Source organism: Myotis davidii, unplaced genomic scaffold (genome assembly GCF_000327345.1).
Source record: "Myotis davidii unplaced genomic scaffold, ASM32734v1 scaffold68, whole genome shotgun sequence".
In the NCBI taxonomy this organism is placed as follows: Eukaryota; Metazoa; Chordata; class Mammalia; order Chiroptera; family Vespertilionidae; genus Myotis; species Myotis davidii.
In genome coordinates this window covers 7,546,149-7,563,515 of record NW_006300376.1, presented here as the reverse complement: position 1 = coordinate 7,563,515, position 17,367 = coordinate 7,546,149, and the positions used below count along the sequence as shown (strand labels likewise).

Below are 17,367 nucleotides of genomic sequence, written 5' to 3'. Positions count from 1 at the left end.
GGACTGAGAGGTCAGCTGTTCCTGCCCGCTCACCCACCCCACCCCTGGACCGGTGGGGCAGGGGCCTTGGCCTGGGGCTACCTGCATCCCCTGCCACCCACCCACCCCCGTTTCCCCATTAGCCATTGGGCGATTGGAGCCTCACTGCCGGGGGCCACCCGCTTGCCAGTCATGTCCCCTCACCCCCCCACTCACTGTGGTTCCCTGTTTCCCATGGGGTGATGGGCCTGTCGGCTGAGGGGAGGAACCCAGAGGTTGGCCGTTCCTGCCCACTCACCAGCCCCACCCCTGCCGTGGGCTGCCCTCTGTGTGTGGGGCAACCAGTGGGGCGGGGGGCTTGGCCTGGGGACCCTGCATCCCCTGCCACCCACCCCCGGGTCCCTGTTAGCCATCGGGCGATAGGAGCCTGCCGGCCAGGGAAAGGGACCAAGAGGTGGTCTGTGCACCTCATAGTGACTGGTTGAGTGGTTGTTCTGCCGTTCTGGTTGCTGGGCTTTTATTATATAGGATAATGTGATTTACAGTGCATATTTTTCTGTAATTTTTTCCTGTTATGTATTCAGTTTTTTATGACAACACATATAACTCTTTTAAACACTGCATATATTCCATAGTATGGATAACCAGTTTATTTATTCAGTCCCCTGTTGATGAACATTTTGGTTTCCAAATTTTTATTATAAAAAGACTATCCATAATTATCATTGTACCTACCTCTTTGTGTATATGTACAAGCATTTTACTAGAATAGAAACCTAGAAGTATAATTTTTGGACCAGAGTATCAAGTGGCATTTAACTGGGACTTAAAGAAGAGTAACAGTGTACCAAGTAGAGATGAGGGAGAAAGGTATTCCCTTCAGAAGAAACAGTGTGCATAAGTCATGGAGGAAAAGTGAAATTAGACATTTACTGTTTGTACTGTGTAGATTATTTAAACCTCACAGCAACTCTAGAAGGTTAAGTAATAGTATTTCCATTTTACAAATAATAAACTAAATCCCAGAGAGTTTAAGTAATCTGTCCAGGGTTACAGAACTAATTGGTCAAGCCAGGATTTAAAGCTGGTTTATCTGACTCTAAAACCCCTGCTCTTACTACTATAAAAATGTAGGTAGGACACATGTATACTATTTTTTTTTCTGTGTTACAATCCATGTTTGTTTAATATGTTTGATATATTTCAAGGGAATTAATTATATATGATAAATATTAATATCTGGGTAATAACAAGCTTTGATGTAATGGTGTTTTACTATTTAACACTATGTTGGCAAAGAAAAATGTTTTAATCATAGATTTATAGAAATTCTACTTAGCCGGTATGTTGGAAATAGTATAACTCATGTATTGTATAAATCAGGAACTTAGGCTAAAAAAAATCCCACAAACCTTAAAAGATTGAGAATCATTAGCTCAAATAGCTGGGCAAGTGGCATAAAATTACATACACACTACTGCTCTTCTTTGCTCAAGCACTGCTTCTATGTTCATCTGTTCTGTATATAAATGAATGAGGAGAAAGTACTGAGTTTTTCTCTCCATTTTTAAAGCTAGGGTTTTTTGGCATATGAACTTTCAGTCATTCCATGAGGTACTAACTTCACTCATAGCCAGGAGTCCACAAGTAATACCTACAGTGCCAGAATTTGCTATGACACATGTAGGAAGGTCAGGTGATCCTACCCTTCACTACCATCTCCATTCAGAGATGACCAATGTTGGAAGAACAAGAACGATGAGCTAGGAAAGCAGTGGTGGTGAGTGGGGTCTCTCCTATGAGGATCGGGTCATCAGATCAATACACTCACCCCCATCCCTGTCTCCATTGACCTGTGGATATTTCATAGTAGACATCAGGGTGAAGATGCTGGTTGTTAGGACAGGGCTGATGCCTGACAGGTAGGATTTTATTTTTTGCCTTTTTAATAGTGACAATTCCCTTATTTAAAAAAGTTTTTATTCAATTTATTTAATCTGAAAAAACACACATTTTACCTATTTTTCTTCCCCTCCCGCCTGCCATCCTCTGCCCACAGTTGGCAACCAACAAACTGTATCTATGAGCTTGTGTGTGTGTGTCTGTGTGTGTATATATAAATATTAAGATCTGGGTAATAACAAGCTTTGATATAATGGTGTTTTACTATTTATCACTATTTTGGCAAAGAAAAAAGTTTTAATCATAGATTTATAGAAATTCTACTTAGACGGTATCTTGGAAATAGTATAACTCATTTATTTATACACACACACACACACACACACACACACACACACACAACCCTCAGAGGATGTCCTACTGACTGGCCTCCCTCTGCGGGAGGTGACCAGGCTGATCAGGGGAGGGGGCCATCCCCATAACCCCGCTGCTGCTGCCACTATCAGCCGCCGCAGCTGCCAAGATTTTTTCATCAATACAGACTCCAGTCCCCTCACCACAAAAAATGTCTGTGTCCGCTCTGGGCCTGCTTAAGCTGCACAGTGGCGGCTCAGGCACGCCCTCCGCTCCCCCTGTCTGTGTCCCCGCCCACCGCTCCTGCCTGCACATGCCTGTTGGGAGGCAGTGTGGCCTGCACACGCCTCCGCTGGGGGCAGAAGTCCCCACCCCCATCCCCCGCTCACCAGCTCCTGTGCGCGCAACCTGTTGAACGGTCGTGACTGGGACACCGTTAGGACCAATTAGCATATTACCTCTTTATACATATAGATTATTCCACATATAAGACATATTGTACAGTACTTGTATTTCTCTTTCTGGCTTATTTCACTTAATGTAGTTTTTGAGGTCCATCCATGTTACATACATATGGCAAGATTTCATTCTTTTTTATGGCCTAGTAATATTCCATTCCATATATATGTATATATCACAATTTCTTTATCCATTTATCTGTTGATGGGCACTTAGATTGTTTCCATATCTTGACTATTGTAAATGCTACAGTGAATATGCGGGTGCATATATCTTTGAAATACTATCTTTGGTTTTTTTTTTTGAGTACCTAGAAATGGAATTGCTGAATATAGATGAAACAATCCCTCTCCCAGCTTAAAGGAGTGGCCTCATCACTGTCTTGTCATTCAGCACTGCCTCAGCTTTTGGTTGACTCTCAAACCTTTGTGCTTGTCCAAGCAGCCCAGTACATCTTTTTTTTTTTTTTTAATATATTTTTATTGATTTCCGAGAGGGTGAGGGAGATAGAAACATCAATGATGAGAGAGAATCATTGATTGGCTGCCTCCTGCATGCCCCACACTGGGGTGAAGCCTGCAACCCGGGTATGTGTCCTTGGCTGGAATTGAACCTGGAACTCTTCAGTCCATAGGCCAACACTGTATCCACTGAGCCAAACTGGCTAGGGCTCAGTACATCTTTAATAGCTCCCAGTAGTTGAACATATGCCAAGACCTGTCAGTGTCCCAAAAGGTTGACTCTCAGGCTGACTGGATGCCAGACCCTCAGGCATCAGCTTTGTATGCAGATGTACCCAGTCATGTGGGACTAAATGAGTAAGCCCCACTGGCCACCAGAAATCAGGGCTTGTATATTTTTTATATAGCTGGAGGGTAGGGTAATTAGGGCAGTAGAGGAATGAGGAGGAGGATAAGGTTTGAAAAATTATGCTGCAACAATTATTACTGGGTGTTTACCTAATGATGACTGTTTCCATCATTCCTTCTACATTTATCGATTGAAGCAATCCCTTCTCCCCACTTATTTAATTATATCCTTATATCACTTTGGACTGAATTTTTTATTTTGTCTTATGGGTTATTTATCCATTACCTTATTATGCTGCTAATTATTTAACAGAGATAGAAACGGTACCACTAAGTACTTACAAGTGCTTTCAAATGTAAAGCCCCCACATCTAACATGACTTATCTTAATTTGTAAGGAAAAATATTAAAATTTTAATATTGTAACTTAGATCAGGGTAAGATATACATATTATTCACACAATTCAGTTGTCAAATGCTATATGTGTATTTACAAGTCCTTCCCACCTCCACTCCCACCCCAATGAAGGGGCTTGGAGGGAGTAGAATATGGAGCTGGCATAAGGCCAGCCATTAAGCATGCAGGGCAGGAAGATAGAGTTGTATCTTCCTGCTCAGTCAGGCTGTGTAAAAAGTACATCCATTAAATATAGTTTAGTAAAGTCAAAAGATTGAGTAGTTAGCTGACCGGAACCAGGGGAAAAATTTCAGATACTAATAGTGATACCATTTTGAAGGTGCCTATATTATTTTATTCTTTCCAGGTTTGAACTCAATAAAAGGAAACTGGCACAATTTTTGTACTGCTGTTTATAAAGATGTAACTTATAAGGAACTGAAAAACCTCTTGAATTCCAAAAAAATTATGTTAATTGATGTTAGAAACACATGGGAAATTATTGAGTGTGGAAAAATCCCTGGGTCTGTCAATATACCATGTAAGTGACATGTATCTTAATCTGATTCTTTTCAAAAAATACATATTCAGTCAATTTACTGTAGATAAAATTTAATTGAGACTCTTTCTTTCAGTAAATGAGGTAGGTGAAGCTCTACAGATGAACCCAGAAGACTTCAAGGAGAAGTATAATGTAATAAAGCCATCCAAATCTGACAGTCTAATGTTTTCCTGTGCAGCTGGCGTGAGAAGCAAGAAGGCTCTGGACACAGCAATATCTTTGGGCTTTACCAGGTATGTAGGTGAAGGATATATACTGTAATGTTTCATATGTATTATGTTATTGCTCTACTGAATTTCTTACACTATTAGTAATGGCAGTATAGCAAGAGTTAGAGCCTCTATCTTTTCATAGTGCTCAAAAGTAACACAATCTTTTAAATAGGCTTATAGTCTTAACAGTATGGTGAGTAGCCATCGCATCTCTCAATCACTAGTTTTCATCAACCTTGTTTTATGAAGCAGTAAAAAATGTTTACAGCACTATTTGATGTATGTTTTTAGGTCTCAACACTATGCTGGAGGATGGAAGGAATGGTCTACCTATGAACATTCAGAGAAGAAACAAGGAAACTGAAGTTTGGAATACAGGCTGGCTCTTGCCTTATGTACATGCAGCCTAGAGTTGTGGAATGAGCAAAAGAATAAAATTCTAGCTCTGGCACCACTGGCTAATGGGAAGGGGATTTTGTATAAGTCAATTAATTGTTGAATCTTTTTCTCAACTGTAAATTGAGAATACCACTTCCCACCCTGGCCTGGTAACTCAGTTGGTTATTGTGTTGTCCCATATGCCAAGGTTGTGGATTTGATCCCTGGTCAGGGCACATACAAGAATCAACCAATAAGTTTTCAGACTCAAGGGGACTGGTTCTGGGTGGTAAATTGTGTTGTCCACATTTTCTTGTCTTTAAAACTGAATGGCAACATTAATAAACCTCAGTGTAATTATTTTCCATACTTCATAAGATATATGTAGGAAATTCTTAGTTTTGCTGATATAATCTGATAGAGGTTTTTTTTCCTAGTTCGATTTTAGACAGCTAAATAATACGATTCAGTCCAACGTGGGAGTTTAAGAGGAAAAGGGGTTGTTTACTACCTAAGTTACTTTCTCACTCTCAGTTACTCAGTATATACCAACTTTTTTTAAAAAGCAGGGGGAGCCCTGGCCAGTCACTCAGCTGGTTAGAGTGTCGTCCCAATATGCCAAGGTTGTGGATTTGATCCCTGGTCAGGGCACATACAAGAATCAACCAATAAATGCATAAATAAGTGGAACAACAAACAGATGTTTCACTCTTTCTACAAAAAAAGAAAGAAAGAATACTACTTCCCCCTGCCTACTTGCACAGGCTATTGAGGATTGAGATACTGTTAGTGGCTTGCCATGGAATTATAAGGGTTGGGATTCCAGGAATTAATTTTTTTTAAAATATATTTTATTGATTTTTTACAGAGAGGAAGGGAGAGAGATAGAGAGTTAGAAACATCGATGAGAGAGAGACATCGATCAGCTGTCTCCTGCACATCTCCTACTGGGGATGTGCCCGCAACCCAGGTACATGCCCTTGACCGAAATCGAACCTGGGACCTTTCAGTCCGCAGGCTGACGCTCTATCCACTGAGCCAAACCGGTTTCGGCCAGGAATTAATTTTTAAATAGGTTACTAGAGCCCAATAGTATTCCAAAAAAACCGAATTACTATTTGGATTTCTTAATCATGTACATATGTGTTAGCACACCAATCAGAGGCTATGAGTTAGACCAGATTAATAAACAGACTTGACCTTAAAATACCAAGAATCTGGAATCCTTATTAAGTAGTTGAAATAATAAACAATGAAAATGTATTAACAGCATCCAAAGACTTATGGCAGTGTTGTGACCAGCATGGTAGTGAAATAATTTTCAATTTAAAAATAGGAATCAGAACAGTGGTTGCTTCTATTGAGGGAAGGAGACTAACTGGAAAGGCAAGGAGGGAAATTCCTAGGGTAATAGAAATGCCTTATATCATGATGTACTGACACATACATCATCAAGACTTATTGAAGTAGACACTTGAAAATATACATTTTCTGTATCATTAAAAAATATGTATATATGTATATATATTTAAACTTAACCACTAGCATGAGTATATTCCTTAGCAATGCCTTACACTTGTTAGTGTGCTAGCAGTAAAATATTTGTGCTTTCTTCCATCTGTGCCTCTTTGGACCCATCTGGGTAAGTCAATGATTATGACATATAATCACTCCACTCTTCCAACACAAGCCCAATCTTAGTTCCTTCAGACCTGAGGAAAGCTTTTTTTCTTTTATCTATCTTATCCTGCCCATGAGACCTTTATTTGTCGCTGATACTGACTTTATACATAATCTCCCTTTCCAGATTCTCTGCTACTCTTCACAACAACAAAAGCCCCCTTAGCACAAGTGATTAATATTTCGCCTTAATTTTAAACCTTTTGAAATTACCCACTTGATTAACTATAGGAGGCTTTAATACTTGTCTAAAGAAGGACTCTTCTCAGAAAACAACATAGGCAGATTAAAAAAGATAAATATTCAAGACACTGGTCAATACAGCTGGAGAAAGTACTTTTATTTTTGCAGTTTTATACTACGAAATCAACATGTAATTTCATTGTTCACAATTGATTCATAAAATTTTTTAATCCTTAAATTGTACATCAATATCCTATGACTCCAAATTTTATCTCTCTCCTTCAAGTCTGAAGAAAATGATTAATTTCTTAAGTTCCACAGACAGCACAGTCCCACTGACATAACATTTAGTCTTAAATCCTACGCTCATGTGAGAATTAAGAATAGCCAGTATCAAACTGGCCTGAAACCTGATTGTGTTCCTGGCTCAGGATACCTGTAATAAATTTGTAAATCCAGGCTAAGACATAAAAATAAACTAGAGTGTGTATGTCATATAAAAAACTTTTCACAGTAGAGTAAAATTAACATTAAAATGTTATCAAATTTCAACCATTTTATGTTTTATCCAATTAGTTTTCTAAATGCCTGATTAAACTGAGTCAAATGCAAATAACTTCATGTAGGTGTTTAAAAAAAGTTTGCCCAGCATTTCAAAATGGTTACAGAATTAATAAAACTTTTAAAATGTCAAAGTATGCTATACATATTGCACTTTTCTGCGAGGCTGGGCTAGTATCTTCCATGGCAAGATACTAAAACTACTGAATAAAATACACTTTAAAATCAATAGGTACTTGACTAATTTCCCTGAAATTATCAATATCATTACCAAAATCTTCCAGGATTTTGTAAGATTTGATTCCTTAAATACAGTTTTAAAGTTTAAGTTAAGGAGGGAGAAAACCCCTCATATAGTTCACTTTTTATGTCCTTTTTTGGTCCTTCAATGACCAAAGAGAATTTTAAACAAATTATGCTTCATGTTTCCTGGCTTAATAAAAAACTACAATTATTATCCAAATTAAGAAAAATTATACTAAGCAAAAACTATTAATTTTGAAATGTCTGTCTGTAGGTCCCCTTAGAACCTTCCCAAACTTTAAAAAATCAAGAGCCTTTAATCAATTATGTACTAGAATCAAATTAGGTAAGGAAAACCTTATTTTGCAAAAATAAAATCACTTCCCAATATGCTTGACAGAAACAAGCTATTCATGTTCATTTGTGTTCCATTGAAGACATTACTGAAATCTGTCCAATGGTTTATTTCCAACTGGTCCACTATGGAATTCTTCGGAATGTTTTAAGATTGGCTGTAGCTAGAATTCTGACTTCCATTTGGACCCTGCTCTCCTTCACTGTTCAAGTGGGGAAGAAAGAGATTTTATACCAATTAAAAGATTCATTTTCAACACCCGGATAAGCCTACTAATAATTTTAACATTAGTTATTCTGTAGTACAAACTTACAAAACAAAGACATTCCCAACTGTAAGACACAGATGTGGAAAAATTAAATCCAGAAGACTAACATTTGGTTTTAAATTTTTATTCTTATATAACTTAGTGCCCTCATACATAACAAGCATTCTGGAAATTAGTGTCCATATACACTCAAAAAATTTAAATTAGGGTATGGGATTTCATTGTCATTACAGGTATCACTCAACATATAGCTTCTGAACAAATTTCCTATAAAATTAAATCTTACATATAAAATCTTATTTCTACTAAACAACTATGAAAATCAAGAAGTATTCTCCACCCAAAAAATTACTATCCGAAGGCATACTAAAATCATATGTAAACACAGCAAACCTTTATAAATAAAAATATGGTAATTTCCAGGAAAATGCTGAATATTCAAAATAAAAATAACTAAAACTGAAAATACCAGTATCTGTGGCAATAGGATTATTGCCTTATCTTGTCCATCATCATCTTGCAGCTTCAGGCCCTGCCACTAGTGGAGAATCACTCAGGGAACTTCTGCAAAAAATGCATCCAAAGGTAGCTGTTTGAATGACTGCCTTAAAACAGCTCCTTGTATAAGTGTTTATTTTTTCCCAACAGTGACATTAACTTATCAGAACTACAAATCTATCTCAATGTTTGATAACTTAAATATAACTTAATTAGGATGGGCATTATTTGTTTAATCCCTTCTGACCTTGATTCCTACCCCAATGATCTGATGTACAGTGAAAGCAAAGAACCACTAAACTAAATGAACAGATCCTATTAAAACAACAACAAAAGCCCCTTGAGCACAAGTGATTCATATTTAATAAGATTATGTTTATTGGGTGTCATTTGGGGCACTCAAAAGCTAAAATTTTTTATCTTTACAATATCAGATCAATAATCTAATTCATAAAACAGGATAACAGCCAGTATTGGGGAAAAATAAAATAAAAAAGATGACACAGAGTCACACTGACATTGGAGTACTACAGAATTCTTTATCTCTGAATCTCTGATAAACTGGCCTAATTTTGTCCTTTTTAAATTTATGTATAGTATCTAGCCATATGTTGAGGGATACCTGTAATAGACCTGCCATTGCATTAGGAAGTTACTAACAGATGATCCAATTAATATTTTAAAACGAGACATTCTTAATCTATCAAGTCAGAAATTTAAAAAAATTAGTATGTATTGTGAAGTTTTGGGAGAAATTTTAAGGAAAAAAAACAATAATCTATGAAACAATGTGATAATATGTATGAAATATATAATTAAATGGAATCTATAATTAAAGTTTACAAAGTACCTGTTTGGAGGAGGTTTTGGTTTTGGCATCTTGCTAAGAATAGTTGCCATCTCTTTTCTCTCATCAAAATTTTTCCACTGTTCATATAGTTTTAAAATAACCCTGATTATTTCCAAAATCTAGAAGAAAATATTTAAAAAGTTCTCAGTGACAATGTGAAGCAACATCTAGTATATAAAGAATACATATCCAGCATGCCTCAGAAACTGAAAAGACAGTGTCCTTAAGTATTCAGGCTCAATCCTGATAAATGTGAAAGTAGTATTTGTATCTGCTATTTAGGCCTTTCCTTCTAGCCTCTCATCTGTTAGTCTTTTTTTTTTTTTTTTTTTAATATATTTTATTGATTTTTTACAGAGTGGAAGGGAGAGAGATAGAGAGCTAGAAACATCGATGAGAGAGAAACATCGATCAGCTGCCTCCCGCACATCTCCCACTGGGGATGTGCCCGCAACCCAGGCACATGCCCCTGACCGGAATCGAACCCGGGACCTTTCAGTCCGCAGGCTGACGCTCTATCCACTGAGCCAAACCAGTTCCGGCTAGCCTCTCATCTGTTAACATGTATGCCCCTGTCCATTCTTATCCGCCTCTCTGCAGTTAGTTTCCTTGCATCTGCTAATATCTAAACCAAAAGAAAACAGTGAGGTACTAGGAATAGAGGTCTAAATCATGAAGTTTACCACTATACAGTAGTTTCAAACAATGTAATGGAAAGTAGTGCAAAAAGATACTGTTTTGATTCTATTAACTATAATAAACAAGTTAAGGTGCTAAAAAATTGGCAGCTATAAATTTGTATATCCAGTTTCCAAATTAGCTCTTTCTTTCTCACCTGAGTAGACCTAGCCTTGGATTAATTTGAACGCTATTAACATTTTAGCAGGATAAAATTAATCAACATTAACATAAACATGTTGAAAGATAGAAAAAAGGGCAAAAACTGCTTTGCCCGAAGATAGCCTGTGTCCTAGAAGTTTACAGTACCATTTAGTGGTCACTAGGTAGCTTTTAAAATAATCCTGAAAATTAGAGGCTGCTCTTCAACTAATCAAACTAAAAGTTTACCATTCTGCTTAAGCCTAAAATGAAAAGAGAAAGAGAACCTTAGTCTTCTTGCTAAACATATTTCTTTTTTATTTTTTACCAAAAACGTTTTAGCCTGATCTGAGCCTTAAGATTTTAATAAATATGATATTAACTTTAAAATGTTCAAGTTTATATTCCACTATGGCAGCGGTTCTCAACCTGTGGGTCTCGACCCCTTTGGGGGTCGAATGACCCTTTCACAGGGGTCGCCTAAGACCATCAGAAAACACATATATAATTACATATTGTTTTTGTGATTAATCACTACGCTTTAATTATGTTCAATTTATAACAATGAAAATACATCCTGCATATCAGATATATACATTACGATTCATAACAGTAGCAACATTACAGTTATGAAGTAGCAACGAAAATAATTTTATGGTTGGGGGTCACCACAACATGAGGAACTGTATTAAAGGGTCGCGGCATTAGGAAGGTTGAGAACCACTGCACTAAGGGAATTTTAAAGAATACCTTCTCCATATCCACAGAAAGCTCAGCAAACCACTGTCTGGCATCTTTCTGCTGTACAACACAGGCTACATGTAGGCAAGCTGGAAAGAAAATAAGAGACAAAGGCCCACGTTTAACTAGAAACATACAATGTGTGGACTCAGAACTAAGGGTAAAATTTTCTCTTACATTTTTCATGTATATTTTCCAATATTCTTTTAGAAAATTGCATAGATTCATATAATAGTTACCATTGACCATGCCATCAATTTAATCTCATACAGACAGAAAAAATTATTAGACCATATTAAGGTTCTTGACATTTCCAGCTCCTCAGTGTGCTAGGCATGGTGCAGTTGCTTGAGAGTCAGGGCATGTTAGAGAGAAAAATTCAATGAGGAAATTAAAGCAGAGAAATTATCTCTGGACAATGATACAAAGTGGTATAAAATATAATCAGAGTCAGTGTGATTTAAAAAAAAGAAAGAAAATGCCTGGCCAGGTGGCTCAGTTGGTTGGAGTGTCATCCCGTGGCAGGTTAGGGTTAACGAGGCATGTGGCCCACCAGCCATGAGTTTGACGTGCTTGCCATACACCAAAGGTGGAAGGTTTGATTCCTGGTCAGGGTTCATACCTAGGTGTGGGTTCAATCCCCAGTCCAATTGATTTTACTCTCTCACATTGATATTTCTCACTCTCTCCCCTCCCTTCCTCTCTCTCTAAAATCAATAAACATATCCTCGGGTGAGGAGGTAAGTAAATAAATAAATAAAACAAAACAAAAATCTCAGCCAAACAATATGCTGATAAATTTCAACAATATGGACCATGTTTTGCTATTTCAACTAAAAGTAGTGTTTGTTGACGCTGCCTTTTTTTTTAAATTGTCACATGAGGATATGTTTATTGGTTTTAGAAAGATGAAGGAATGGAGGGAGATATGTGTGAGAGAAACATCAATCAACTGCCTCCTGTGTGCACCCTGACTGTTGAGCCAGCAATCTAGGTATGTGCCCTGGCCAGAAATTGAACCTTGCATGGGAGGATGCTCCAACCAACTGAATCACCCAACCAGAATTACTTTTTAAAGTTATTAGTATATCAAATTAGGTGAAAACTGGGCACATTAGCACAGAATTGAGTGTTGTAATAAAATAGATCTTAGAAAAAATATATAATGTATTGTATATACTTCTATACATTACTAGAGGCCTGGTGCATGAATTCGTGCATGGGTGGGGGGGGGTCCCTTGGCCTGGCCGGTGATTGCGGCCACAGGAGGTTAGCTGGCTGGGGGGAGGAGCCATGGGAGGTTGGCTGTGGGAGTGCACTGACCACCAGGGGGTAGCTCCTGCATTGAGTGTCTGCCCCCTAGTGGTCAGTGTGTGTCACAGTGACCGGTCAACAGGTCATTCAGTTGCTTAGGCTTTTATATATATAGAATAGATACACAACTAACAAAGATAGTAAAAATTTCAAAGATAACAGCTACATCATAATTTTGCCCAATATAATTCCTACTGAGCAGCTTGGTTACTTGGATTCCAAACTAGCTTCTTAAGAGTTATGTTCCCTGATGTGCTTACACATACGACTTTGCTAAGGATGATATTCTAGGCAATCAGTGACTTAACTGTAAACGGTTGCAGTGGTTGCACCAAGTCAAATGGAGCTATAAAAGGACTTAGATCCAGGAGGGGTTGAGAAGCTTAAAGACTGAAATTATAACAGGTAATTAAAACACAGTGGAAAACATCATAAGGGTATATGCAGAGTACACTGAACCCAGCATGAGATGATATAGGGAGGGATAGTGAGGGGACAGTATGGCTAAAGGTGAAATCTGAGCCAAGTCTTAAAAATAGGTGAGAGTGGGAGCAGAAAATGGCATGCATATAAATGGTCAAAAGAAGTTGTATATTTTATCCAAAAATTGGGAGAAGCACTTAAAAGTTTTCATTGGGAAAAAAAAAGTTTTCATTGGGGTAAAATTCTACATCAGAGTTTCTCTACCTTGGCACCATTGACATTGTGGGCTGGACAATTCTTTGAGACTGACAATATCCCTGGCTTCTACCCACCAATGCCAGTGGCATCTCAGCATAGCTGTGGCAACCAAAACCATTGCCAAACATCCCCTAAAGAACAAAATTATCTCTGGTTGAGAACTAGTAGCAAAGTTCAAGTGTGGAGGAGATTGACTGGCTCCCTAAGAACAGGGATGCTAGAGGCCAATTGGTCAGGAAATAGACTACTGTGGTAACCTGAACAAAAAAAAGATTATGGGTATGAAATTACTAAAGAAAGGTACTAATTACCAATACAGTGAGCCCTCCATTTAACGAACTTTGGATTTAACGGACAAAATTTCACGTCCCTATGTCATTTGTCAAAATTAATACCCCGTTAATTCTAAAATGCTTTAAAGCAAAATTTGCTTATAGTTAACAGGTTATTTTGTCATTAATTGTTATTTTAAATAAATTTTGTGAAATTAAACTTCAACATATATAAGTATAACTTATATGCCACCCCTGATATGAGAAGGATAAGAAACATTAACATTAAAGGAATAATTGAAAAAAGAGAAAACAGTAAGTCTGGACTGTTAAAGAATGGGGGAAGTGATCAAGTGGATAGAATCATGGCTATCAACAGAGAAAAGAACAAAAAGTAGTAAGTGCCTAATATAAGGCAGACAATATTTGGTGTTCTATAAAGTATCTCATTTAATTCTTACAAGTCTGTATGGAGCTGTTAGTATCCGCACATTTTACAATTTAGAAAACAAACTAAGAAAAGTTAGATAATTTTTCCACAACTATAAAGGAAGCAAAGTTTAAACCAAGGGTCATCTGACTCCAAAGACTGTGTTCTAACCCAGTACTGCCTTCCACAGGTAATAGAATGGTAGCTAACTTATCCCTCCAAAAAGGCGTTAAGGACCACAGAGGCTCCTTTACTCAACCTTTGAGGACTTTATTCTAAACTTTTCCCCCTAAACACTGGTTAAAATTATTTTAAATTAAAAAAACAAAAGAACCCCCAAAACAAAAACAAAAAAGGAGGGTGAAGGGGGACAATAATCCTGATTTGTGACAGTTTAGTTCATATTATTGAAAACTTACATGCAAGAATTAGTCTATTACTTCATAAATATAAAAAAAAGTACGATAGGGTGAAATTTCTTTTAGGATGACCTAAATAGGTTTATAACAATTAAACTAATAAAGATAAATCACACTTACATACCTAAAGCTATCATGAAAGGAGGATACAGTAGGCAAAGATCCGTTCTGTAGGTATCATTCACTATCCTCCTATAGAAATGTAAACCATATTATTACTGAAAGCAGAACTACCTCATATGATTATACATTTCCCTCCAGAGAGGGCTGTATTTGCCATCTTTGTACACATTATTTCTCTTTTGTATTACTGAAGCACAGATATAAAGGTGAAAATATCATGGGAAAAAGATGGATACATGAATGATTCAATAAATAAGGATATTTTAATGAATAAAATGATAGCTAAATATATTTTAAAATTTAAAACTTCACAATAAATTTTAAAGATTTTCTTCTAATTTTTCAAAAATTAGAATATCATATAGGAAACCAGAAATCATACAATGATATGTACACTGAATACCACCAGAAAGTATTCTGATAATTTTAAAGATAAATTGACCTTTTATGTCAACAGTGTTTTTCATAATAATCAAATTTTAATGAAAATATTCATCAAATATATAATTTAAAGATTTTTATCATTTGTACCAATATAGTTATTAAAATTCAATAAGTATATATTTTTTCAACATAAAATATCTTGGGGCACTACTTTAATTACTTTAAAAATACTAAACTTAATATTTAGTCGTCAATCTTCTTAGCTAATAACAAGTTATACTATGAATAACTTCTGTTCTAATTACCATGCAAGGGGAAGCAACATGTCTTCTTGGCCCATGTCCTGCACATACTGGAGCAAAGGTCTATAAGGATGATACACTATCAAGCAACAATCCTAGAAACAGTTTAAAAAATGTGTATGTATAGGAACAGATTTATTACAACACAAAAAAACTTATCATTACCCTACTGATTTATAATTATGTATTTCTCTAACTCATGCTTGCTTCCCTCTTATTGTCTTAAGAAACCAGTATGGCAGCCCTAAACTATTATAATAGAGAAGGCAGTGCTCTCTCTGGAATATACCTTGGCAAATCGGTTGGCAGTCAGTCAGCATCCACTCCCTTAGAGACTCAAAGTGTCACATCTGCAACACACTGAAACCTCTTATTAGCCTATAAATCTGTAATTCCCACCTGGTGGAGAATTCTGCCAAAAACATATCTATCTTTAAATAACACCACAAACATACACAAATTGTGCAAATAAATTGACAGTGGTTTAATGTCCTGACCGGTTTGCTTGTAATCCTTTTATTATAGTTACCATAGAACAGAAAAATATTCCCATCCTAAGTAGGCTATGCAAATTATTTAAGAGGATACAGGTGATGATGCTACTAGGTACTATGATTTCACCATCATGTATCACATCACTTAGATGGTTTTAAAATGCACCTCCCTACAAATATTTCTTTAAATAATTTCTAACTTCACTAAATAAGTTTTATTCTATTAATCACAAGGAAGAAATATACTTACCATTAGTTCTAAAAGATAGAATTCACATTCTAATATCTGTTTAAAAAAGATTATAAATGTCAACATGAAATAAAATTAGATGAATCTACTTAGTCTAATGATTTATAGGCATAGTAATTTATCACAGATTTTTACTAAAAATTTTTAAATCAAGAACATAAACATAGTAACTCATATTAGAATTAACTTATGCAATAAAATGATTACTACATAAGGCATACAATTATGATTATAAAGCATTTTAATCCCTAAAGAAACCCAGCCTCATGAACATTCTTATTACTTATTTTTATTTAAAATATCCAGTATAAACTTTAGGTTTTACAATATACAAAATGCAATTATCTTAAATGTTATTATTATATTATAAATCAATAAAAGGAAAGAATACTAAAAAATGAAATGAAAGAAAACCAAGATAGCGGCATAGGTAAACACCTGAAATTGCTGCCTCACACAACCACTTCAAAACTACAACTAAAAGACAAAATGGACATCATCCAGAACCCCAGGAAGGCTGGCTGAGTGGAAATTCTACGACTAGAAGGAAAGAAAAGCACACTGAGACTAAGAAGAGGTCCTGCAGAAGTAAAGTGCAGAGGTACGGAGGCACACATGGAAAGGGCTGGCAACTGAGGACATGGTTGTCTTTTTGAATCAGGAGTAAGCCACAACCTCCCAACTGCTCTGAACTCCAGTTCCGGGCTAGTCTCTGGGGACCCAGACTCATACAGGGAGAAACTGGATTGTCTGGCATCGGTCAGAACTCGAGGGTGGCTTTCCCTCAGAGGTACTTGCAGGCAGCGATTACCGAGGGACAGAGACCCGGGGCCTCTTAGGGCGGGGTTGAGGATCAGCCATAGCTGTTTGCTACGCCCTGTTGATTTCCTGAGACCATGCCTCACCCAAGCTGTGCACAGAGGCTTTTGCATATGAATGCCCTGGCCCTTTGCAATCTAAAATTACCTAACAAACTGCAGCTGGTCAGAGAGACCCAAACATCCAAAAGAAGACCCAAGGCCCCACAGCAGCTTGCATTGCTTCACAGCTGGGCCGCATCTAGGCACCTCCAAACTCCAAACAAAGAAGAGGAATCTGCAGATCTTTCTGTAGCTCCTGCTGGGTAGCCTTAGGAAGAAGCTAATTTAACATCTCCTTAGAGATCCAAGAGCCAGTATACCCAGTGGTCAGAGTGGGACCATCCAGATTACAACTCCTCAGATCCATAAGGGACACACTCAGGGGGCTGACTCAGTGAGCACCAAAGCCCCACTGAAGCAAGTCTTGCCCTGGAGGGGTGTCTCCACCACAGAAGTTCTCCCACTGCAGACACAGCTGATTCTCACAGCCAAATGGCCTGGAGTTCAATTCCTCACAGTGATACAACAATCAAGGCTTAACTACAACAAGACTGTGCACAAAGCCCACAAGGGGGTGCACCACGAGAG

General features: G+C 37.2%; 2 protein-coding genes and 1 long non-coding RNA gene across 5 annotated transcripts in view; 2 read left to right on the top strand and 1 right to left on the bottom strand.

The window, feature by feature from the left end:
• TSTD3 (thiosulfate sulfurtransferase (rhodanese)-like domain containing 3) overlaps nucleotides 1–5,131 on the top strand; it is an 8,611-nt gene extending 3,480 nt beyond the window's left edge. For both annotated transcript variants that reach the window (XM_015572746.1, XM_006777229.2), the window contains 3 exons: nucleotides 4,268–4,441; nucleotides 4,536–4,695; nucleotides 4,966–5,131. In XM_015572746.1, coding sequence (XP_015428232.1) covers nucleotides 4,268–4,441; nucleotides 4,536–4,695; nucleotides 4,966–5,038 — 407 coding nt within the window. In that variant the 3' untranslated portion in view covers nucleotides 5,039–5,131. The remainder of the gene's footprint in view (nucleotides 1–4,267; nucleotides 4,442–4,535; nucleotides 4,696–4,965) is intronic.
• A 980-nt stretch (nucleotides 5,132–6,111) lies between these two features.
• Nucleotides 6,112–17,367, top strand: part of LOC107185210 — a 14,538-nt gene continuing 3,282 nt past the window's right edge. Inside the window, exons 1-2 of the long non-coding RNA XR_001516129.1 lie at nucleotides 6,112–6,694; nucleotides 11,277–11,410. This is a non-coding gene — a long non-coding RNA (uncharacterized LOC107185210). The remainder of the gene's footprint in view (nucleotides 6,695–11,276; nucleotides 11,411–17,367) is intronic.
• Nucleotides 7,052–17,367, bottom strand: part of CCNC (cyclin C) — a 22,673-nt gene continuing 12,357 nt past the window's right edge. The window contains exons 7-13 of one of the 2 annotated variants that reach the window (XM_006777228.2): nucleotides 15,920–15,955; nucleotides 15,179–15,270; nucleotides 14,491–14,558; nucleotides 11,260–11,339; nucleotides 9,691–9,809; nucleotides 8,812–8,906; nucleotides 7,055–8,276 (exon numbers count right to left, since the gene is read on the bottom strand). In XM_006777228.2, coding sequence (XP_006777291.1) covers nucleotides 8,855–8,906; nucleotides 9,691–9,809; nucleotides 11,260–11,339; nucleotides 14,491–14,558; nucleotides 15,179–15,270; nucleotides 15,920–15,955 — 447 coding nt within the window. In that variant the 3' untranslated portion in view covers nucleotides 7,055–8,276; nucleotides 8,812–8,854. Of the gene's footprint in view, nucleotides 8,277–8,811; nucleotides 8,907–9,690; nucleotides 9,810–11,259; nucleotides 11,340–14,490; nucleotides 14,559–15,178; nucleotides 15,271–15,919; nucleotides 15,956–17,367 lie in introns of both variants that reach the window. The other variant, XM_006777227.1, reaches the window with a different exon arrangement.